The sequence below is a fragment of the Carcharhinus amblyrhynchos genome, chromosome 17, assembly GCF_965287045.1.
Source record: "Carcharhinus amblyrhynchos chromosome 17, sCarAmb.v2.hapA, whole genome shotgun sequence".
Lineage (NCBI taxonomy): Eukaryota > Metazoa > Chordata > Chondrichthyes > Carcharhiniformes > Carcharhinidae > Carcharhinus > Carcharhinus amblyrhynchos.
Window position 1 is genome coordinate 36,883,779 of NC_137340.1, and position 22,037 is coordinate 36,905,815.

The 22,037-nt window shown below is 39.8% G+C and overlaps 1 protein-coding gene across 3 annotated transcripts in view; it reads left to right on the forward strand.

Moving 5' to 3' along the window:
* Nucleotides 1-22,037, forward strand: part of atrnl1b (attractin-like 1b) — an 883,775-nt gene that overhangs the window by 254,212 nt on the left and 607,526 nt on the right. For 2 of the 3 annotated variants that reach the window (XM_080205830.1, XM_080205831.1), the window contains one exon: nt 5,259-5,396. In XM_080205830.1, coding sequence (XP_080061956.1) covers nt 5,259-5,396 — 138 coding nt within the window. Of the gene's footprint in view, nt 1-5,258; nt 5,397-8,143; nt 8,230-22,037 lie in introns of those variants that run through there. The other variant, XM_080205832.1, reaches the window with a different exon arrangement.

Genomic DNA, 22,037 nt, shown 5'->3' on the forward strand with positions numbered 1-22,037 from the left:
AATTTTTACTATCTTAGGTACTTGGAATATAGTGTTCAGTTCTGGTTGCCACACTACCAGAAGGATGTGGAAGCTTTGGAGAAGTACTGAAAAGGTTTACCAGAATGTTGCCAGGTATGGAGGGCGTTTAGCTATGAGGAGAGGTTGGAGAAATTTGATTTGTTTTCACTGGAACAATGGAGGTTGAGATGTGACCTGATAGAAGCCTACAAGATTATGAGAGGCATAGGCAGAGTTGATAGTCAGAAGCTTTTTCCCAGGGTAGAAGAGTCAATTACTAGGGAGCATAGGTTAAAGTGCGAGGGACAAGGTTCAAAGGAGATGTCCAAGGCAATTTTATTTTATACAGAGGGTCATGGGTGACTGGAACATGCTGCCAGCGGAGGTAGTGGAAGCAGATACAATAATAACTTCTAAGGAGGGTCTTGACAAATACATGAATAGGATGGGAATAGAGGGATATGGTCTCCAGAATGGTAGGATGTTTTAGTTAATTTGGGCAGCATGGTTGGTGCAGGCTTGGAGGGCCGAAGGGCCTGTTCCTGTGCTGTAATTTTCTTTGCTCTTTGTTTGTATTAATAAGATCCACTCATTATTCTAAACTTCAATGAATGTAGGGTCAACCAACTTGACCTTTCCTTGCAAAACAGCTCCAACATCCCAGGAATCAACTGAATGAAATTTCTCTCAACTGCTTCCATGTAAGTCTTAAGAAAGAATACCAACATGATATATAATATTCCTGGCACAGTCTCGTCAATGTCCTGTACAGTTGCAGCAAGACCTCCCACTTTGATTTCTCATTCCCCTTGCAAGAATGACCTGCTTGCTCTAAAAACTCTAATAAATTTGTCAAGCACAAAATCATGTTGACTCTCTGCCTAATTGTATTACGATTTTATAAATGATTCTTCATAATGGATTCTATCATTTTTCAAATAACAAATGTTAGACTGGCCTATATTTTCCTGATTTGTCTCCCTTTGTCTTTGAATAATAGTGCTATATTTGCATCTTTTTAATCCGCTAGGACATTTCCATAATCAGAGGAATTTTGGGTGATTACAACCAATACATTGACTCTCTCTGTAGCCACTTCCTTTAAGACCCTAGAATGCATGACTTTTAGTCCCTTTCATTTTCTTGGCACTTCATCCCGAGTGATTGTTGCTTTATTTTCCTCCTTCCCTTTGGCTATTATTTTGGCCTTTTTTTGTCTCCTACTGTGATATAGATACAGCATAGCTATTCAAAGTCTCTCCCTCGAAGAACCAATGCTCACTGTCACTATGCTTTTTCTTTTTTATAGATTTGTAGAAGTTTTTAATGTGTTTTTTTAATCTTTCTTGCTGGTTTTCTTTCAAACTCATCTTCTCTTCCTGATATTCGCTTAGAACTTCTTTTCTGTACTTCTCTGTGACTCACTGGATCTCTATAGGACAGATTTTTCTATTTTAGTTTTCTCCCCACAATCACTAAACCACTAACCCCTTTATAACCCATTTCTTTTCTCCAAGCGTTGGAAAACTCCATTAAAAACACACGTATACAAACAAACCTAGAAAGCCTGACTGCGAGTAGATTCTCCAGCTTTCCTGGCACCAAGCTCACAGAAAACTAAATGAAACTGAAACCTTTCCACCTTTCTTGACAGACCAATACAATGTTGATATATGTTCCAGACACTTTTTTAAAGTTATTTGCTGGTTTCCCAAATTTTGGTTAATCTTCTTCTGGTCTGCCATTTATTTTTACAGCATTGTACATCTTTTCTTTCAGTTTGTTTCTATCCTTAATTTGGTAAGGAACGTGCGTCCTTCTCATATTCTGTTGAGAAAGAAAGACTACATCGTTGAGAACTATGAAATATCACCTCAAAATGTCTACCTCTGCTTCTCTATCACCTATCTTCTAATCTATTTTCCCAATCCACTTTAGACCATTCAATCTTAAAACGATGTAATTGCCGTTATTTAAAATTGATTGTAATTTTATTGAGTCATTACAGAGATAAGGTGACATGTTTTGCTTCATGTAATTTGTCAATAAATGTTCTCATTCCCAATCCATACTTTAAAAAATAATTGGTAGAATGGAGAATTATGCAGTTTATCTCTGTATTTAAGCTACTCTATTCCCCTGTTCATGCCCATCAGTTCTTTATTGCTCGGTATTAAAATCAAAGTGTTAAATTGTTAAATGAGCTACATTGTGGCTTTACAGCTTGATGTTGCAAACAATGGGAGTAGCATATGCTAGACAGGTAAACAAACACACAACTGACAGATCTGACCAGTAGTCCTGTCACATCCAGTTGTGAATAGTGATGAGCATTTAAACAACTAACAGGAGTAAGAGAGGTATTCTTAACTTAGTGATGGGTACTGAGCCTAGCATGCCATTGGAAAAGACAAGGCTGAAGCATATGGAACCATCTTTAGCCAAAAATGCGAAGTAGATGACCCATGTCGACCTCCTTTTGAGATCCTAGCATTATAGATGCCAGTCCTAGCAAATTGATTGATTCCACGTGATAACAAGAGACAGTTAAAGGCACTGGATGCAACAAATGTTATGGGTCCTGGCAACATTCCAGCAGTAGTAATGAAGATTTGTTCCCCAGTCCTGGCCACGCCCCTCGCCAAGCTGTTACAGCAACAACATGGGCACCTATCCAAAGATGTGGAAAATATCCCAGGCATGCCCTGTCTACAAAAAGCAGGATGATTCAGCTGAACCAGTTACTACTTGTCAGTCTACTCTCACTCATGAACAAAGTGATGTGAAGTTGTTGATAGAATTATCTTGGTCAGCAATTGCCTGCTGACTGATGCTTAGTTTGGGTTCTGCCATGGCTATTCTTATTACAGTCTTGTTCCAAATATGGATTAAAACGCTGTAGGTTAGAGTGATCGTCCTTATCATCAAACGGCATTTAACCATGTATGGCATTAAGGAACCAAAGCAAATTTGATGTCAAAATCAGGGGAAACCCTCCTATGGTTGGAATTGTACCAGCATGAAGGAAGATGGTGTAGACCTAAGTGTAGTGAAGTGTCCCAAGTCCAACCATCTTCAGCTGCTACTTCAATAGATCTTCCCTCCATTACAAGGTCAGAAGTGGGAATTTTTGCTGATGATTGCATAATATCCCACTCATGGCTCCTCCAGTTCTGAATCAGTTCATGTCCATAAAATGGAGCAGGACCTGGGAAACAACAGGCTTCAGCTCATATTTGGCAAGTAATATTCATGCCCCATGAGTGCATGCAATGACCAGGTCTATCAAATTGTCTTTCCTTGATTCACCACCTTTGTCGTTGCTGAACCTCCCAATATCAATGTTGTGGGGTTACCATTAACCAAAACTTGACTGATGTTTGATTATTGTGGCCATAAGTGCTCCTTGGTCTGGGAATTCTGCAGCAAGTAACTAAGTTCCTGACTTCCTAAAGTCTGTCCATCAGTCTAAGCCAGGAGTATGATAGAATATTCCCCACTTTCAGGATGAGTGCAGCACCGGCACCCTTAAGAAGTTTGACACTATCCAGGACAAAGCGGTCCGCTTGACTGGCACCCTATCCATTACCATAAATGTCCACTCCTTCCATCACAGGTGCAAACTGGTAGCAATATGTTCCATATACAAGATAAACTGCAGCAACTTCCAAATGTATAGCGTCTACGATGTGGAAGGACAAGGCCAACAAATGCATGAGAACAGCATCACCTTCAAGTTCCCCTCCAAGTCTCTCACTGTTCTGACTGGAACTAGATCATCATTTCTTAATTGTCTCTGGGTCAAAAATCTGGAACTCCCCTCTTAGCACTCTGGGTTTACCTGAACCACATGGACTGCAGTGGCTCAAGAAGATGGCTCACCAACACCTTTTCAAAGATAATTAGGGATGGCTGACTATCGTAGTCTTTCCTGCTGCAATCATATCCCATGATTTTTAAAAAATTCTTGTTGCATTATGGGAGCTTTGGGAATGTATTTGCTATTTACATTGTATTGAGGTTAGAATTTTATTTAAGGAGGCCTCTGACTAGTTTGGAACTGAACAGTTGTGGCTTCTATATTTGTTTTGTCCTTCTGCCTTGATTGATCCTTTACCACTGTTTCCTGAAGCCTTCTCAGTTATGTTTGGCTACATTATTGCCATAGAGCTTATCTCTAAATGTACTGCTAATTATCAGTTCCCTAATTTCATGTGCTACTGATGAGACTAAAGGGTCTGTGTTCCCTGGGCCTATCTTGTCAACTTTCAGCAGTTTAGTTGGTTATCACTGAGTCTTCCCATGTATTCCTTGAGCTGGTGAGGGTCATCAGCATCTCAAATCTCATCCTATGTGTCATGATAACTGTCATTCATCCCTGTAGATTTGTATTTAGTCTTTTGAAAGTACCTTTAGGCTACCTTATTTATATTGAGGCCCACGTGGATTCTCTTGAGTTTCTGATTATTTGAGGAAAGTAATCATTTTGTACATTCCCAGCTTCATATTGTGTGAGACGAGCAAGTTGGATGAGAACTTATGTTTGTCGACTCATATTTTGCAAAATGCAACTTTAGATATTCTTTACTTATTAAAAAGAAGGTTGCCACAGTGTACTTCGTCAGCTAGTTGAAATAATTTTGAAGTTAACTTATATCCAGTCTATTGGGACTTTCTGAATTACCCATCATCTCTCTGATAATGTGAACAAGAACGACTTGCATTATGAGCACCAATAATGTATTGAAACTTCCCAAGGAATATTACAGGAATATTATAAAACAAAGGATGCCACCTGACAGATCTCATCCCACGTCTCTTCCAGTGCCTTCTAAATAAAATTTATAAATAATATTCACAGGGTAAATCGAAGCATAGGCAGTGGCTCTAATCCAAAATGAAGATCAACCATTCTGTGACAGCTTTGAGTTGCTAATTAAACTGAGCTTATTCTATGAACTTCATGCTCTTGGTCCTTCTGTTAATTTAATCTACAGTTTGCTGAGCGCATAAGTAGATAATGTTTGTAATAAGTCAAGAAAATTCAGCAAATTGTATCATCCACTTCAGTTCACACTTTCATGTACTGTCTGAAATTTAATAGTCAAGCATTGTGCAGTTAACTGGCATTGGTAACGATATACATACATGGATGTTGAAATAGTGGATTGTTGTGTGAAGGATGAAGTGTAGCAATTGTAACAGCTTGTTTGAATTCATTTTAAGAAAAGTCACAATTGATACTTTTTATTTTGCAGCTTGTCAGTGTAATGGACACAGCACATGCATCAATGGTAGCATTTGTGAACAATGTAAGAACCTCACTGTTGGAAAGCAATGTGAAGCTTGCATGCAGGGGTACTATGGAGATCCAACGAATGGTGGCAGGTGTCAATGTAAGTACTAGTTTTAAAAAAAACTAATGTCTAACATTTTTGAAATTATAGATGCAAAAATTAGAGTGAGGGTTTTTTTGATCTTGCATTTGTAATAGACTGAAGTTTTGTCTTGTTAAGTAGGGCTAAACTCCATTTGTCATTTTCAGTAAGTCTGATTAGGTAGAGGTTAATTATTGCTTGCTAGAAGCAGCAAGTGTACACACAGAAAACACAGTTTCAAAGAACAATCCAGAATAAGATGGGGGAAAGCCAACTTCAATGGATTAAGAATGGATCTGGGCAGCATAAATTGGTTGGCAGGAAGAAAGATAACTGAAGGCTACCTTCTGATACTTCAGACAGATTCGAGGCACGTTCTCTTGGAAGGGAAAGGCAGGGTAAACAAATCCAGAGATCTCTGGATGACAAAACTAACAGAGATATAAGAGGAGAAAGAAAAACAGTGCTTGTGACAGATTTCAAGTGTATAATACAATTGAGAACCAAGCTGAATATTGAAGGTTCAGAGGGGAAATGTTGAAGTAAATAATACGAGTAAAAGAGAGTTCAAAAAGAGACTGGCAATTAACATTAAAGGGAATCCCAAAGTCTTTGATAGGTATATAAATAGAACAATGGTAAATGGAAGTGTAAGGTTAATTGGTGATCAAAAAGGGGATTTACACATGGAGGCAAGAGGTAAAGCTGAGGTGAAAGTGAAGGTATTTCAGACACTGGCAGGATTTCAAATTGATAACAAAGAAGTATTAGATCGGCTGACTATACTTAGTTGTTAATGCACCAAGACTGGGTGAGATGTACAGAAGGACATTGAGGGAAGTGAGAGCACAAATTGCAGAGTCTTTCTTTGGCCCCAGTGGTCCAGAAGATTGGAGAATTTCACACAAGATAAACCCAACAACAAGGCTGGTCAGTTTAACTTACGTGGTGGGGGAAACTTCTGGAAATAACATATCAGGACAATATTTGTAGTCACATGGACAAATGGGAGTTAATTAAAGAAAGCCAGGGAAATTCATGTTTAGTTATGTTGCCGTTTTTTTTGAAGAGGTAGATGAGGGCAATGCAAGTTGGTGTAAAATCCAAAGAAAAAGTTCAAGGCATTAGAACAATCTGGTGATGGGGTGAAGATAAGCACAGTGGGGCAAGAAGGAACAGAGTTTAACAATGTTCGCACATCAGCGAATAAGGTCATTGCAGGGAATAGAAGTAAAAAAGTTCTTTATCTGAATGTATGAATTACCTATGATTAGATAGATGAACAAATGATACCAATGATGTAAATGATTAATTACAGGATATGTTTTGCAAAAGCATAAGAATGGCATTGGGGGAGAGGTATACCTGATGGTAAAGAATGACAGAATGATGTTAACAAGAGAGAATCTGACCTCCAAAGATCATTAAATTGAAAGTGTTGGTGAAAATTAGAAAAGTTGGCGTCTGAGTACTGGTGGAAGTAGTTCTAATGCTTCCTAACTGTAGCTATATTGTTGGACAGAGCATCGGACAAAAAGCTATTGGAAGCTGTTACAAAGGCAATGTAGTAATTTTGGTTTTCTTCAATTTTCACATTGACTGGGGCAATTAAATTGGCATAGGTTTCTTGAAGCTGAGTTTGTAGAATGTTTTCATGACAGTTTCTTGGAGCAATACGCTGTGGAACCAACTAGAGATGAACCTAATCTATATAAACAAAATCTGGATATGGTAGCATCTTCAGAGCAAGAAACACAGTTAATGTTTCAGATCTGAATGACCTGAGAGGGTTATTTCGAACCCAAACGTTAACTTGGTTTTTCTTCACAGATGCTGCCAGACCTGCTGAATTATCTAGCATTTCTTGTTTTGATTTCAGATTTCCAGCATCCACAGTATTTTGTTTTAATTATAGGGATAAAGCTATATAGATTTGGTGCTGTGTAATGAAGCAGGGTAAATTAGTTATGTTGTGGTAAAAGATTCGCTGGGAAAGAGTGATCAAAATACCTTGAATTCCTTGTGAAGTTTGCATTCCTCTCTCAAATGAGAATCTGTCTTAAACGAAGCCAGTTATGAGGTATGAGGGAGGAATTGGCTAAAATTAATTAAGTAGAAGGGTAAATGGAGTTCAACAAATAGTGGAAAACATTCAAAGGGACAATTTAAAATGTTCGACAAAAATGCATCCCGTTGGAAAAACAAAAACTCAGCAGGAAAGACCCATCCATGCCTACTTAAGTAGTAAAGAATAGTATTAGACTAACAGAAGAAGCTTACAATGTTACAAAAAACAGAGCCAGACTGATGATTGGGAGTGTTTCAGAATGCAGTAAAGGGCCACCAAAATGTTGAAAAGGGAAAAAAGATACAGCAAGAGTAAATTAGCCAGAAATTAAAAACAGATTGTACGAGGTTTTTTTTTCAACTATATATAAAGGAAGAATAGCAGCTTCATTAAATGTTGATCTCTCAGAACCAGAGACTGGAGAAATTATTGAGAGGAATGATGAACTGGTAGAGACACTGAACAAATATTTTGTTTATATTTTTACAATAGAAGACAAAGTAGGCAATGACAGTAGAAGGCGTACCAGAAATAGGGCTGAGGATATTGGGGAAATCAGTATCAGTGGAGGAAAATTGTTGGGAGAATCTGAAGGGGACTAGCATCCAGCAATTCTCCCAAATCTATAAACTAGTGTTCTAAAAGAGAACTCCAAAAATAGTTGGTGCACTAACCATGATTTTTTAAAATTGCTTAGTTTCAGGAATGATTCCTTCAAATTGGAAGTTGTCAAATGCTACACCACATATCAAGAAATGAGGAAGAGCGAAAAGTGAATGGCAGGCCAGTTAGCGTAACATCAGTTGTTGAGAAAATGCTGGAATTTGTTATTAAGGAAATCTTAACAATGCACTTAACAAAACAAAGGATGGTTCGAACAGGCCAACATGGTTTTGTTAAAGGGAAATCCTGTTTGACAAATTTATTAATTCTTCTGAGGATGTAAGGGGAACAAAAGGTTAATAGGCAAGATAAAGGCTCATGGAGTTGTGGGTAATATATTAACACGGATAGTGATTTGGTTAATGGGCATGAGCAGTACTTTTTCAAGTTGGCAGGCTGTGAATAGTGGATTGCCTCAAGAATCAGAGCTGAGACTTCGGCTATTTACAATTTACATAAATAACTCTGATCCTTCAGTGTCTCCCTCCTGAATTTGTTCATGATACCAAACTGGTTGGACAGGTGAGCCTAGGAGAGGACACAAAAGCTGCAAAGAGACATGGATATATTAACTGAGTGGGTAACAAGATGGCAGATACAGTATAATGTAGGGAATCTGAAGGTATTCACTTTGATTGTAAGAATAGAAAAATAGTATTTTTTAAAAGGTGTGAAATTTGTAAGTGTTCATGCGCAAAAATATTTGGGTGTGCTTGTACAAGGAATGCAGAAAGTTAGCATGCAGGTACAGCAAGTTAAGGTGGCAATTGGCCTTTATTGGAGGAAATTTATGCAAGGAGCCGGAGGGAATGGGTGAGGTCCTTAATGAATATTTTGCATTGATATTCACAAAGGAGAAGGACTTGGTGGATGGTGAGTCAAGAGAGGTATATGTCAATATAAAAAGGGAGAAGGTGTTAGTGTTTTTAAAGGTATTGAGGGCCCCAGAACCTAATGGGATCTATCCCATATTCTGAGGGAGGAAATTGCTGGGACCTTTTACGAAATCTTTGCATCCTCTTTAGTCACAGGAGATATCTTGGAGGACTGGTGAACAACCAGTGTTGCTCCTCTGTTTAAGAAGGGCAACAGGGATAATCTGGGAAATTGCAGGTCAGTGAGCCTTGCATCACTGGCCAGGAAATTATTGGAGGAGATCCTTAAGGGCATGATTTACTTACATTTGGAAAAACAATAGCAATAGGCAGCATGACTTTGTGCAAACTTGATCGAGAATTTTCTGGAAGTGAAGAAGATTATTGCTGAGGACAGGGCGATGGGGCCTTTGACGAGGTTCCAGGTGGCAGGCTGATGCAGAAGGTGAAGTCACACGGGATCCATGGTGAACTGGTAAGATGGATATAGAATTGGCATGGCCATAGAAGACAGAGAATATTGGTGGAAGGGTGTTTTTCTAACTGGAGATCTGAGATCAGTAGTGCTGCACAGGGATCAGTGCTGGGACCCCTGTTTGTAATATATAAATTTGGAGGAAGTGTAGGTGGTCTGATTAGTACCTTTGAGAATGGCATAAAAATGGGCTGAACTCGGTTGGTGAGGAGGATTGCCAGATGATCCAGCAGGATATAGATCGGCTGGAGACTTGGGGGAGAGGAATGGCAGATGGAATTTAATCTGAACAAATGCAAGGTGACGCATTTTGGCAGGTCTAACGCAGGAAGGAAATGAACAGTAAATGACAGAACCCTTAGAAACATTAACATACAGAGGGATCAAGACATACATGTCCACAGTTCTCTGAAATTGGCAATGTAAGTGGATAAGGTGGAAAAGAAGGTGCACGGCATGCTTGCTGTCATCAGTTGGGTCATAGGATATAAAATTTGGCGAGTCATATTGCAACTGTACAGGACTTTAATGAGGGCACATTTGGAATATTGCATACAGTTCTGGTCGCCACACAACAAGAACGATGTGGAGGCTTTGGAGAAGGTACAAGAAAGGTTTACCAGGACGCTGGCTGGTTTGGAGGCTATTAGACATGAGGCAAGATTGGACAAACGTAATTTGTTTTCACTTGGAAGTCAGAGGCTGAAGGACGACCTGATAGAAGTTTACAGAATTATGAAAAGCTTAGATAGAATGGATGGTCAGAGTCTTTTTCCCAAGATAGAAATGTCAATTACTAGGGTACATAAGATTGAGGTAAAAGGGCAACAATATAAAAGATATGTGAGAGGCAAGTTTTTTTTTTATACAGAGGATGGTAACTGCCTAAAATGTGCTGCTAGAGGACATGGTAGGAGCAGATACAAGAGCAAGTTTAAGAGGCATCTTATCAGCTACATGAATAGGCAGGGAATAGAAGGATACGGACCGTAAAGAGGCAAAAGGTCTTTAGTTTAGAAAGGTGTTATGTGTTGATGCAGGCTTGGTGGGCCAAAAGACCTGTACCTGTGCTGTACTGTTCTTTTGATGTGGGTATGCCGGCGTTGGACTGGCGTAAACACAGTGAAAAGTCTGACAACACCAGGTTTTAGTCCAACTATTTATTTGATAATATACTCACAAGCTTTCGGGGTTAGCCCCTTCGTCAGGTGCATTCACCTGACGAAGGGGCTAACCCCGAAAGCTTGTGAGTATACTATCAAATAAATAGGTTGGACTAAAACCTGGTGTTGTCAGACTTTTCACTACTGTTCTTTGTCAGGGGCTTGGAGCACAAGAATAACAAAATATTGCTACCCGGTGGCACAGTCGTTAGTACTGCTGCCCCAAAGTGCAGGGAACCCAGGTTTGATTACAGGCTTGGGTGACTGTCTGTGGAGTTTGCACGTTCTCCATGTGTTAGTGTGGGTTTCGTTTGGGTGCTCCAGTGTCCTCCCGCCGTCCAAAGATGTGCGGGTTAAGTGGATTAGCCACGGTAAATGTGCAGGTTTACAGGGATGGGGTGCAGGGGAGGGGCTGGGTGGGATGTTACTTCGGAGAGTCGCTGCAGACTTGATGGGCTGATTGGCTCCTTCTGCATTGTAGGAATTCTATGTTTTAATTGCGCAGGGTTTTAATGAGAACATATTTGGAATACTCTGTCCAGTTTTGTTCTCCACACCTATGAAAGGATAAACTTGTAGAGGAATACAGCAAAATTTCATGAAATTGGTCAGACCTCGTGTTGATGAAGAGTTCAGCTCTGATGAAGAGTTGTCCAAACTCAACAGTTTTTTCCCACAGGTGTTATCAGCCTGCTGAGGTTTTCTGGCATTTTCTGTTTGTTTCATAAAATGGGACAACCCACACATCGCAGGATCCAATGAGTAAATAGGCTGAGTAAATAGGCTGATACTCATGGAGTTTAGAAGAATGAGAGGCAATCTCATTGAAAACTGTAAAATTTTGATGTGGCTTAATAGGCTAGATACTGGGCAATTGTATCATTTAGTCCAGAAGTCTAAACCTTGAGAGCACAGTCTTGGGATCAGGGGTCGATTATTTTGGACTGAGAAGAGAAGAAATTACTCCACTCAAAGGATGGTGAATTCCTTGTCCTTGAAGGTTGTGTGGATGCTTCATCACTAAATACATTTAAGGCTGGGAAAGACAGATTTCCAATCTAAGGGAATGTAGGGATATGGAAAGCAGGCAGGATAGTAGAGCTGAAGTCCATGATCATATTAAATGACCAAAGGGACCTGGTGGGCCATATGGTCTGCTCCAGCTTCTATCTCTCGCATTCTTCTGTGATCCAACACACCCAAGACAAAGGAAATTCGCTGACGCTTGCAGTCCATCTCCATTGTAATGTAATTAGTTTACTGGGGATGTTCCAAGAGAGAGAAACTAATTGTCACCTTCTAAACAGCCCAATTTTAGCACACTTATGAATAATTTATATTTTGAATGGAGTTGCTAGTTCCACCAAGAAACCCCTTTGTTTATAAAAATGATTTTTTGGCTTTTTTGATCTGGGAACAACATGAATATTCCAAATCACTTTTTGAAATAACCGTTGACCATCCATTCCTGTCAAAAGCTCAGAGATGGATTACCTCTTGTTCAAGTTTTCTCGCCTGCCCTTGATCTTAATAAATAAACCCAGGTTACCTTTGGAACTCCATTGTTTACCAGTTCCTCAACAAAACTTCTCTGTTTATCTAGATCTGCATTTTAAATGAGTTACCATTAGGTTTGAGGTGAAGTTGGTGTTGAACAATATGGTGAGCTGTTTTTGGTTTTGTCTTTGCTCTAGTATCTGAGACACTTTGGTATTACAGCTAGTATTAAAAGCACCGCACATCTACTTAAATTATTTTTTAGTAGCAAAGATTTATGATACCTACTATTGACAGTTGGCCACTGAATTGTGCTTTATGATGCCTTAAATAATTTCAAATAGTTCTCTTGTTTCCTGAAGCTGTCAGATGGTTTTTAGTGCTGTCAATAATAAAATGCTTGTGCTTTGATTTAATGAAGCAGTTTTATTCTTTTGGGATATGTTTTAAGTGTTAACCAAGTGGTCATGGCATTTTTTAAAAAGTGGCAGGGAAGCAGGTGTGGCCTTATCAACTGAATCATGTCTTTTTGAAGTTGCTTAATGATCTCCTAAAAATGAGAGTCAAATTAATTTGTTTGCTTTGCATATTTTTATGTATTTAATGTAGTACCATGCACTCTGCCAGCTTTCTCTGTCCCAAATTTGATAAATTGATTTATCTTTGAATGTCATTTTATTTATATTCTTTATCTATGAACTTCAGTTCTTAAAAGCAAACCTCCATAATAGGTTATTGCAACTGGAACAGCATGGGGATTAAGGAAACATTATGCAAAAAAATCCAATAACAGCTGTATTTTTTGTATACATAATATTCCCATTATTTGTAATATATTGTGTATGTAAATGACAAAACATGGGTTATAATGGATTGAAGTAAAGTTGTAATTGTGTTGTCCTAGCTAAGGTGCAATCTGTAGGAGACCTTTAGGTGGTCTTGTTCTCAAGTGTGGTCTTGGATCACTGGCCCGCAAGGTTCCTCAAAATGGTCTAAATGCTGAACAAAAATGTAAGTTACTGATCGATGGCTATGGCCATACAGGAAAACAGGCTAGAACGAGTTATGTGATGTCACACAGCCAGCCTGTCTCCTGTGTCGACACCATGAATGTTTATAAGCCGGAGCAACAACATTGTTATTTTATGAGCAGGTTTATGTTACTATTGATCTTGTTTGATTAGAATAAATGCAAGAAAGATACTTGTGTCTCTGAAGAAGATTATAATAATGATAAAATGGATTAGAATGTTTCAAATAAATACATTCTCTCGTATTAATATTTATACAATGAATATGTCTATAACTTCTATTTCTGGCACAAAATTAATTTGTGCACAGGTTTATTACATTTTGTCGTAAAAAAAAATTCATAGTTTCCTTAAGTTCTCATTAATTAGATTTTTCTTTGTAGTAGCAAATTAAGTGGTGAGATAGTACTGGTGGATGGTCCGTGAGGTCCTGACCACTGTTGAAGTCGTCCATGGATGTGAACCACAGGTTTGAGAAACACTGGTTTGGATCATGTCTCTAGTTGGGGAGGGAAGATGGTTAACAACACTAGATGATGGAAGGTACAATAGAGGTAAACCTAGAACGTAATATGGAATTGTAAGAGTGGTGTTATGATGACTACAAAGGTTACTGGAAATCATCAGTTGTTCCGTGGTGGGCTTTGTGGAATATGATCTGCCTTATTGAGTGAGTGGCAGCTCGCCCAATGGGAAGCAGCTAGCAGAGGTTTTAAGCTGGTAACTTTAGCCAGACCAGAGTTGGAAGTCCCAAGGTGTGGGCTACCATAAACTGCAAAAACAGCCTTTCCATTGGTGCACAATATAAGGCACTGATGATGTGAAACTAGCGTTCAACTGAATTGCTCTATTGGTGACGAAGAAAAAAATTATTTTTCTGTCTTTCCCTCTGGACAACCTCCAGGTGTCACGAATCGCTCCAGCAAGAAAAGGCCATTTTGTCTGTTTTGGGAAACTCGGGCCAATGACACCAGTGGGGAAGACTGGACTTAATGACTGAGCACATGTGTTATTTCTTCCATGCTAACAACATTGAAGGAAATGAAAAGGAAAAAGTGATATTGTTAACAGCATGTGGGATCCCAACTTTGCATCTGGACTTAAGAAGTCAAACTTCTTATCACACAAAGACTGAAAATCTTTTAAGGAACTAGCAGACCTGGTTAAAAACCATTGTGACACAAAGTTCCTGCGAATCCTCCAGGGATATCGCTTCGATATGGCTGGCAGAACTCCCTGGCAAATCTGTCACTCAGCTATTGACTAGATTGTAGAAACTAGCTGAACACTGCGAATTTGGAGTGCCTCTTAATGAAATATTGCATGTCAGTTTATTTTGTGGCATAAATGACCTTACCATCCAAAAAGAAGCTGTTGGCAGAACCCAACCTAGACTTTAAAAAAAAGTTGAGAGGGCCTTGTCACTTGAGAATGGAGAAAAAGGGGCCCAACGGCTACAAATGGCATCACACCTTCCAACTAGTGAGAGGGATCTCATACAACTAGTCCACAATGGAGGGTGCTTGGGTCAATCAGGTGTTAAATGACTCCATTTGATATAGAAGTCTGAATGTCACCACCAATTAGTCATGCCAATATCAAGAGTATTAAAGAACATATTCCAGAAAGGTGTAGTTGTCAGATGACTGATTTATTTGCAAGCACTGTCAAAGGCCACAGCCACAACAATGTTTCAAGAACATGCTTCCTAGGAAGAATGCCAAGGCTAGAACTTGAGCGTGTCATGCAGGTATATCCCCTCTTACAGAGCCAGGGATACTACAACTGAATTGTATTGTAGTCATGAAAGTTGCCCCGATAATGATGGAATTAGTAGTAAATGGTTAATCCATGATGATGAAAGTGGACATGGGAGACGCAGTCTGTTATCAACGAACAAACCTTTTAGCACCTCCAATTGGGCATCCAATTCCTGAGGTTAGAAAATGCGAAGGCTAGGCTAATCACCTACATGGGGAAACCTTTACAAATTAAAAGGCACCACAGTAGCTCAAGTGAATTATAGATAGCAATCAGCTCATCTTATGGGGAGAGATTGGCATGCTCAGATTCAGCTAAAGTGGTTGGAGATCTTCAGCCTGGTCTGGGGTACTGCACAAAATTATTAGTAGGTACCCTGGAATTTTACAGGAGGGCCTGGGCAAAATAGAAAGAGCCAGTCTACATTGACCTGATGCTATACCTAGGTATTTCAGAGCCAGACCAATCCCTTTAGTCCATACTGGAGAAGGTGGAAACTGGCAGCTTTGTTATAATAAGGCTTGTGCAATTTGCAGAATGGGCTGTGCCTATAGTTTCTGTTCTTATTCTGACAAATCAGTTCATCTTTGTGGGGACTATAAACTGAGTCAGTCAGGTCTGCAAACTCAATAGGTACCCCATGCCCTGCCTCAAAAGTTTTGCACTTAACAGGTGACAAGACATTCTCCAAGTTGAACATGAGCACACTGATCTTCAATTGGAATTGGACATGTCCTCCCAGATATGTGTGACAATCCACGCACACAAGGGACTCTACAAATATATCCATTTGCTCTTTGAGGTCTAGTCAATGTGTGCCACCTTCTAAAGAGAACATAAAGGTAGCAATATACTTCAGTGATGTCTTGGTTGGGAGGCTTAAGAACAGGAACGCTTGGCCAACCTAAATGAAGACTTGTACTGATTTTCAAGGGTGGGAGTTTGCTTGAAGAGGGAGAAATAAATTTTCCAAATGGCCAAAGTAACCTAATTTAGACTACCGAATAGATGGCCAAAGGCTACATCCAGTAGCGGAAAAGATAATTTTTTTAAATATAGTTACTGCCCATAAGCCCTTACTGGGTCTTTTCAAAGAGGACAAAGCAGTCCCCTCCCACCATTGGTACAGTGCTGGGTCTTGTTATTGGCGGTCTAAAAATATGTTCTAGAACACAATCTGCGATGTGGACAGCTGATGTGGATGTACTGAATTGCTTCCCATTGCCCACAAGCCTGCCGTCTTTACCAGCAGTAGAAGAAGCTGTGATGACCCTAAACTTTTGGAAAATTTACCTGTGTCAGCAAGATTAAAGGACCCAAAAAGACATGACCTTATCCAAAATAAAGTATGTGATCCTACACGGTGAATTCCAAGGCCGCCCCTTTGGACAAATGAAATCCTTCCTCATTTAAAAAAGTTGAACTTTGCGTTGAGAATGGCATTATTCTTTGCGGCTCCTGAGTAATTGTTCCATGTGCAAGGTGATATTGAATTTTAATGGAGCTACATAATGGCCATCCAGGGGAAGTGAAAATGAATTTTTGATGCACTGCATGGGCTCCATGACTTCTCAGGCTACGATCAAGAAATTTCAGCGTACACTGAACACATGAAGTCTTGGTTACTGTTACTGGCACAGCCTTCACTAGCAGTGATTTCCAGAACTTTGTGCTGTCCACTGGTATCTGACACGTCCAATTTGCATCTTGTTGTCTATCGTTAAGTGAACTGAGAACGGGCGATTCAGTCCTTCAAAAATGGTATGAAGTAACAATAAACAGAGTCCATGGAGACTAAACTGTCATAATATTTGTTCAATTACAGGACCACATTATGCACCACAACAGGTGCTGCTCCAGCAGAGCTGTTAATGGGACAATGGCTTCAAACCAGAACCTAATGATTCCAAATTGGAAAGGAGAGTGTTTCCAGTTGGAAAAACAAAAAGAAATTTTAATTCTACAAAGACAAAAATATCTTTTGTAATGGGTGATCTGGTTTATGTGATGAAGCAACAGTGCTTACCACTGTGCTACCATAGCACAGTGGTTAGCACTGTTGTTTCACAGCTCCAGGGACCTGGGTTCGATTCCCAGCTTGGGTTGCTGTCTGTGTGATGTTTGCATATTCTCCTTGAACCTGCGTGGATTTCCTCCGGGTATTCTGGTTTCCTCCCACAGAGCAAAGATGTGGGGGTTAGGTTGATTGGCCGTGCTAAAAAATTGCCCCTTAGTGTCCTGAGATACATAGGTTAGAGGGATTAGTGGATAAAATATGTAGGGATATGGGGGATTGTGGGATTATGTTTGGTGCAGACTCGATGGGCCAAAGGGCCTCTTTCTGCACTGTAGGGTTCTATGATTCTATGATTAGATCTGTTGTAATGACCAATGGTAACATGTTGTAACGGTCAGCTGACGGAGTAAATTTTGTAACCAGTGACAAAATGATGTGGTGGTCAGCTGACTCAGTATAAATAAAAAGCTGGTGAGGTTTGTGGAAGTTTTGGAATGGCCCAGGGTGAAGCCTTAAGTGTGGAAGTAATGATGTTTCTTTATTAAACATTTTTCTTTGATTTATGAGTTGGAGTAAAATTCTGTTTCATTTTATGCCAATAATTGAAGAGTTCCTTCTGGTGGATCAACAATGGGAAATTGGTGATTGGCTGAAGTGCCACATGTGGGGCTGGGATTATGTATTTGAATTAGCAAAAGACAAAGTTTGGACTAATCAAGAAGTGCTTCTTCACACAAGAATGATTAATACGTGGAATGAAGATCTGAATAGTGTTGAGGCAAAATGCTGGAATGGTACAAGGACTACTTGGATGTTCCAATTTGCAGACGTCAGGATGGATGGATATAGGAGGTTGGGCATAATGTGTTGCTTGTCCATAAGTTTTTTTGTGATATTCTGATGGAAAAATAAATAAGCGGAAACAGCATGTTAAAATGGGGTCCCAAAGATAAATGAAAGTAATTTGGACCAATGTCAGTGGCTGGAGATAAATTGCTTCCAATCCGTTTTCTGTCTCTGCCTTAACAACAAAATGGTTTTTAATAAGATCAGAGATGATATCATACATGACTGTGACATTTGTCCTTGTCTTTCCTCATCCTTCTTGACTGCAGTCTGTAACCTGGTTCACCATGGGGGAGGCAATAAACTAGTGGTATTAATCCAGAAACTCAGCTAATGTTTTGGGCACGCGGACTTGAATCCCACCATGGCAGGTGGTGGAATTTGAATTTAATAAAAAATATCTGGTATTAAGAACCTACTGATGACCATTGTCGATTGTTGCAAAAACTCGCCTGGTTCTCTAATGTCCTTTAGGGAACGAAATCTGCTGGCCTTACCTCCTCTGACCTACATGTGATTTCTGACCACAGTAATGTGGTTAACTTTCAACTGCCTTCCAAAGGCAACTAGGGATGGGCAATAAATACTGGCTAGCCAGTTATGCCCATGTCTCTCAAATGAATAGAAAAAAAAACACACTGTCCACCAACACCTCTCCAGCTGCTGCCCAGATGGTTATAAACACGCTTGCCTACATCCATTCTTTTCTATCCAGTCATAGCTAGGAATCCTGAAATAGCTTCTGCCCTGCATCAAAGTATTTGTTGTATTTGACCACGAGATGAATTTTAAACACATGCGTACTGTCACTATGACTGCCTGTTTCCATTTTTGTAACCTCCTCTGTCTTTGCCCTAACTTTCAATTCTGGCTTCTCTGTGGAGTTTGTACGTTCTCCCATGTGTGCATGAGTTTCCTTCTGGTACTCTGATTTCCTTCCACACTCCAAAGATGCGGAGATTTGGTGGCTTGATCTTGCTAAATTGCCCCTTAGTGTCAGGGGGATTATCAGGGTAAATGTTTGGGGTAATGGGATAGGGTGTGTATGGGATTGTTGTTGTTGCAGACTCAATGGGCAGAATGGCCTCCTTCTGGAGGGATTCAATGACAGGTTCATGATCCGAAGTGAGGACTTTTGAATTTGTTTTCCCCTGTGAAATTAATTCTAGTGCCTGACTGCTGTTCTGTTGATCAATTAATTTATCAAAGACTGCCAATTAAAACTGGAACCTCCTTTCTCTGTGTCTTGGTGATCATCAGGAGAGCTTAGTATTGACATCTTCAAAATGTTAACAACTTGTTTCTGAAATATGTTTGTCGACAGTTGCATCAAATGCCATGTTGTACTGACATTAACAGTTAGCTGTTTGTATTTTGGGATGAGCTGGTCAAATTTCCAACACCCTACAATGCCAGAGTCTATTTTATAATTTGATTGATATTGTGCCCGACAATTTTATAGAAGAAGGTATTTCTTGTGAGCAGGCAGCCTGTGCTGTCAGAAATCTGTAGTACTCAGCATTTTCACTGTAATCAATAAACAATTTAAGATTCTTCAGCAGAAGTTACTTCCACCATCAAGTTTTTTCTCTCAGTTTGGAATTTTATATCTAAATGCCTAGAGGTGGCCTAGTGGTTAGCACTGCTGCCTCACAGCACCAGGGATCCGTGTTTAATTCCTGGCTTGGGTTACTGTCTGTGTGGAGTTTGCACATTCTCCCCATGTCTGTGTGGGTTTCCTCTGGGTGCTCCAGTTTCCTCCCACAGCCCAAAGTTATGCAGATTAGGTGGATTGGCCATGCTAAATTGCCCGTTTGTGTCAGGGGGCTAACTAGGGTAAATGCATGGGGTTATGGGGAGAGGGCCCGGGTGAAATTGAGGCTGGTGCAGACTCGATGGGCCGAATGGTCACCTTCTGCACTGAATTCTATGGAACTATGTAAAAAAAAACATTTAGCTAAGAGGTGTTCACCACTAAAGGGTGGACCTTAATTACTAGAGGACTTAAATATGTAGTAAGTTTTGAGCCAATTAATGCTTATTTAATCTTCAGTATTGTAGTAATTCCTTGGAAGGCTTTTTTATTAATTCATGGGAATGTCATCATGTGTTGCCCATCCATAATTGACCTTGAGAAATCGATGGTAAGTTGTCATCTTGGAACTATTGCAGTCCATGTCGTGGTGGTGCACTCAGTACTGCTAGGATCTAGGATCTGAACCAATGTCGACAAAGGAAGTCAGGATGATGTGAGATGGGTGAGGGTGGAGTGCATGTTTCAGAAAGTGTGTATGAAAGGGTGAAAGGTTTAAACCAAGAAATTGTTGTGAAGTTGGTAAATGTACCCTGACTAATCTTGACTAGTTTGCAGTAACCCTTTTTGACTCGGGCGTGTTACGTGGTGAGATAGATAAAGGGGACAAGAGTCAGGTGAAGGTCAAATGCAACTTCATTGAACACACTATCATGGAAAAATGGTATTAAATTATATCAAACTCTGTTGATCTCTTTTTAGTACTCTTCAATAAACGGTCTTAAATCTCTAAGTTTGCAGTCTCAAATTTAAATTTAAATCGTCTTCGGACATGCACTGCTGAGGATTTGCTATCCACAGGTCTTTATCACTGTATTTGAACTGTTCTGAAAAGACCGTTAATACCTGTTTAATAAGGATGGGACAGGTTTTTGTCTTTTGAGGGTTGGTTGATGTTTCAAAATTTGCAGTCATCGATTTGGTGTCCCCTCTCTGGGGCTGATTCTGGTCTTCAGGTCATCTCACGAGGGCGGCCACCTGGGTTTGGTCAGCCTGATAATGTCCACCATGAGATACAGGGAGCTGGAGGTGCTGGGCTACATGGCTGCTAGTTGAAGGTGCTCTCTGGAGATGCTGTTACAGAATTATAGAGGTTTCCAGCATGGAAACAGGCACTTCAGCCCAACTTGTCCATGTTGCTCAGTTTTTATGTTTAAACTAGTCCAAATTTCCTGTGTTTGGCTCATATCCGTCTATACTAATCTTACCCATGTAACTGCCTAAATGCTTTTTAAAAGACAACATTATATCCTTCTCCACTATTACCTCTGGCAACTCATTCCAGACACACTCAATCCTCTGTGAAAAAATTGCTTCCCTGGACTATTTTGTATTTCTCCTTTCTCACCTTAAACCTACAGCCTTTAGTTTTGGACTACTCTAACGTTGGGAAAAAATGTTGACTATCTTATCTATGCCCCTTATTATTTTATATTTTGTTAGCTTATTGAGGTCTAAGATCACTCCTAAGCCTCTCACACTCCACGGGAAAATCTATGCCCCTTATTATTTTATATTTTGTTAGCTTATTGAGGTCTAAGATCACTCCTAAGCCTCAGACACTCCACGGGAAAAAGTCCCAGTCTATCCAGTTTCTCCTTTATAACTCAAACCATCAAGTCCCAGTAACATCCTATTAAATCTTTTCTGCACTCTTTCTAGTTTAATATCCTTTTTATAATAGGGTGACCAGAACTGCACACACTGATCCAAGTGTGACCTTACTAATGTCTTGTGTAACTTCAATAAGATGTCCCAACTCCTGTATTCAATGTTCTGACCAATGAAACCAAACATGCTAAATGTCGCCTTCACCACCCTGTCCACCTGTGACTCCACTTTCAAGAACCTATGAAGCTGTACTCATAGATCTTTGTCCTATAACTCTTTCCAATGCCCTAGCATTAACTGAGTGGGTCCTGCCCTGATAAGAATCTACCAAAATGCATCACCTCACATTTATTAAATTAAACTCCATATGCCATTTATTGGCCCGCTGGTCCGACTGATCAAGATCCTGTTGTAATCCTAGATAACTGTATTCACTGTCCACAATGCCACCAATCTTGGTGTCCTCTGCAAACTTACTAACCATGCCTCCTAAATTCTCGTCCAAATCATTAATACAAATAAGAAATAACATAGGACCCCAGCACCAATTCCTGAAGCACACCACTGGTCACAGGCCTCCAGTCTGGTAAATAACTCTCTACAATCGCCTTCTGTCTTCTGTCATCAAGCCAATTTTGGATCCAATTGGCTAGCTCAGCTGGATCCCATGAGATTTAACCTTATGCAACAACTTACCTTGTCAAAGGCCTTGCTAAAGTCCATGGAGACTGCATTGCCCTCATCTATCTATCTTGGTTACCCTTTAATCAAATTTGTGAGACATGATTTTCCACTTATAAAGCCATGGTGACCATCCTTTGCCTCTTTGCTCGTTGGTC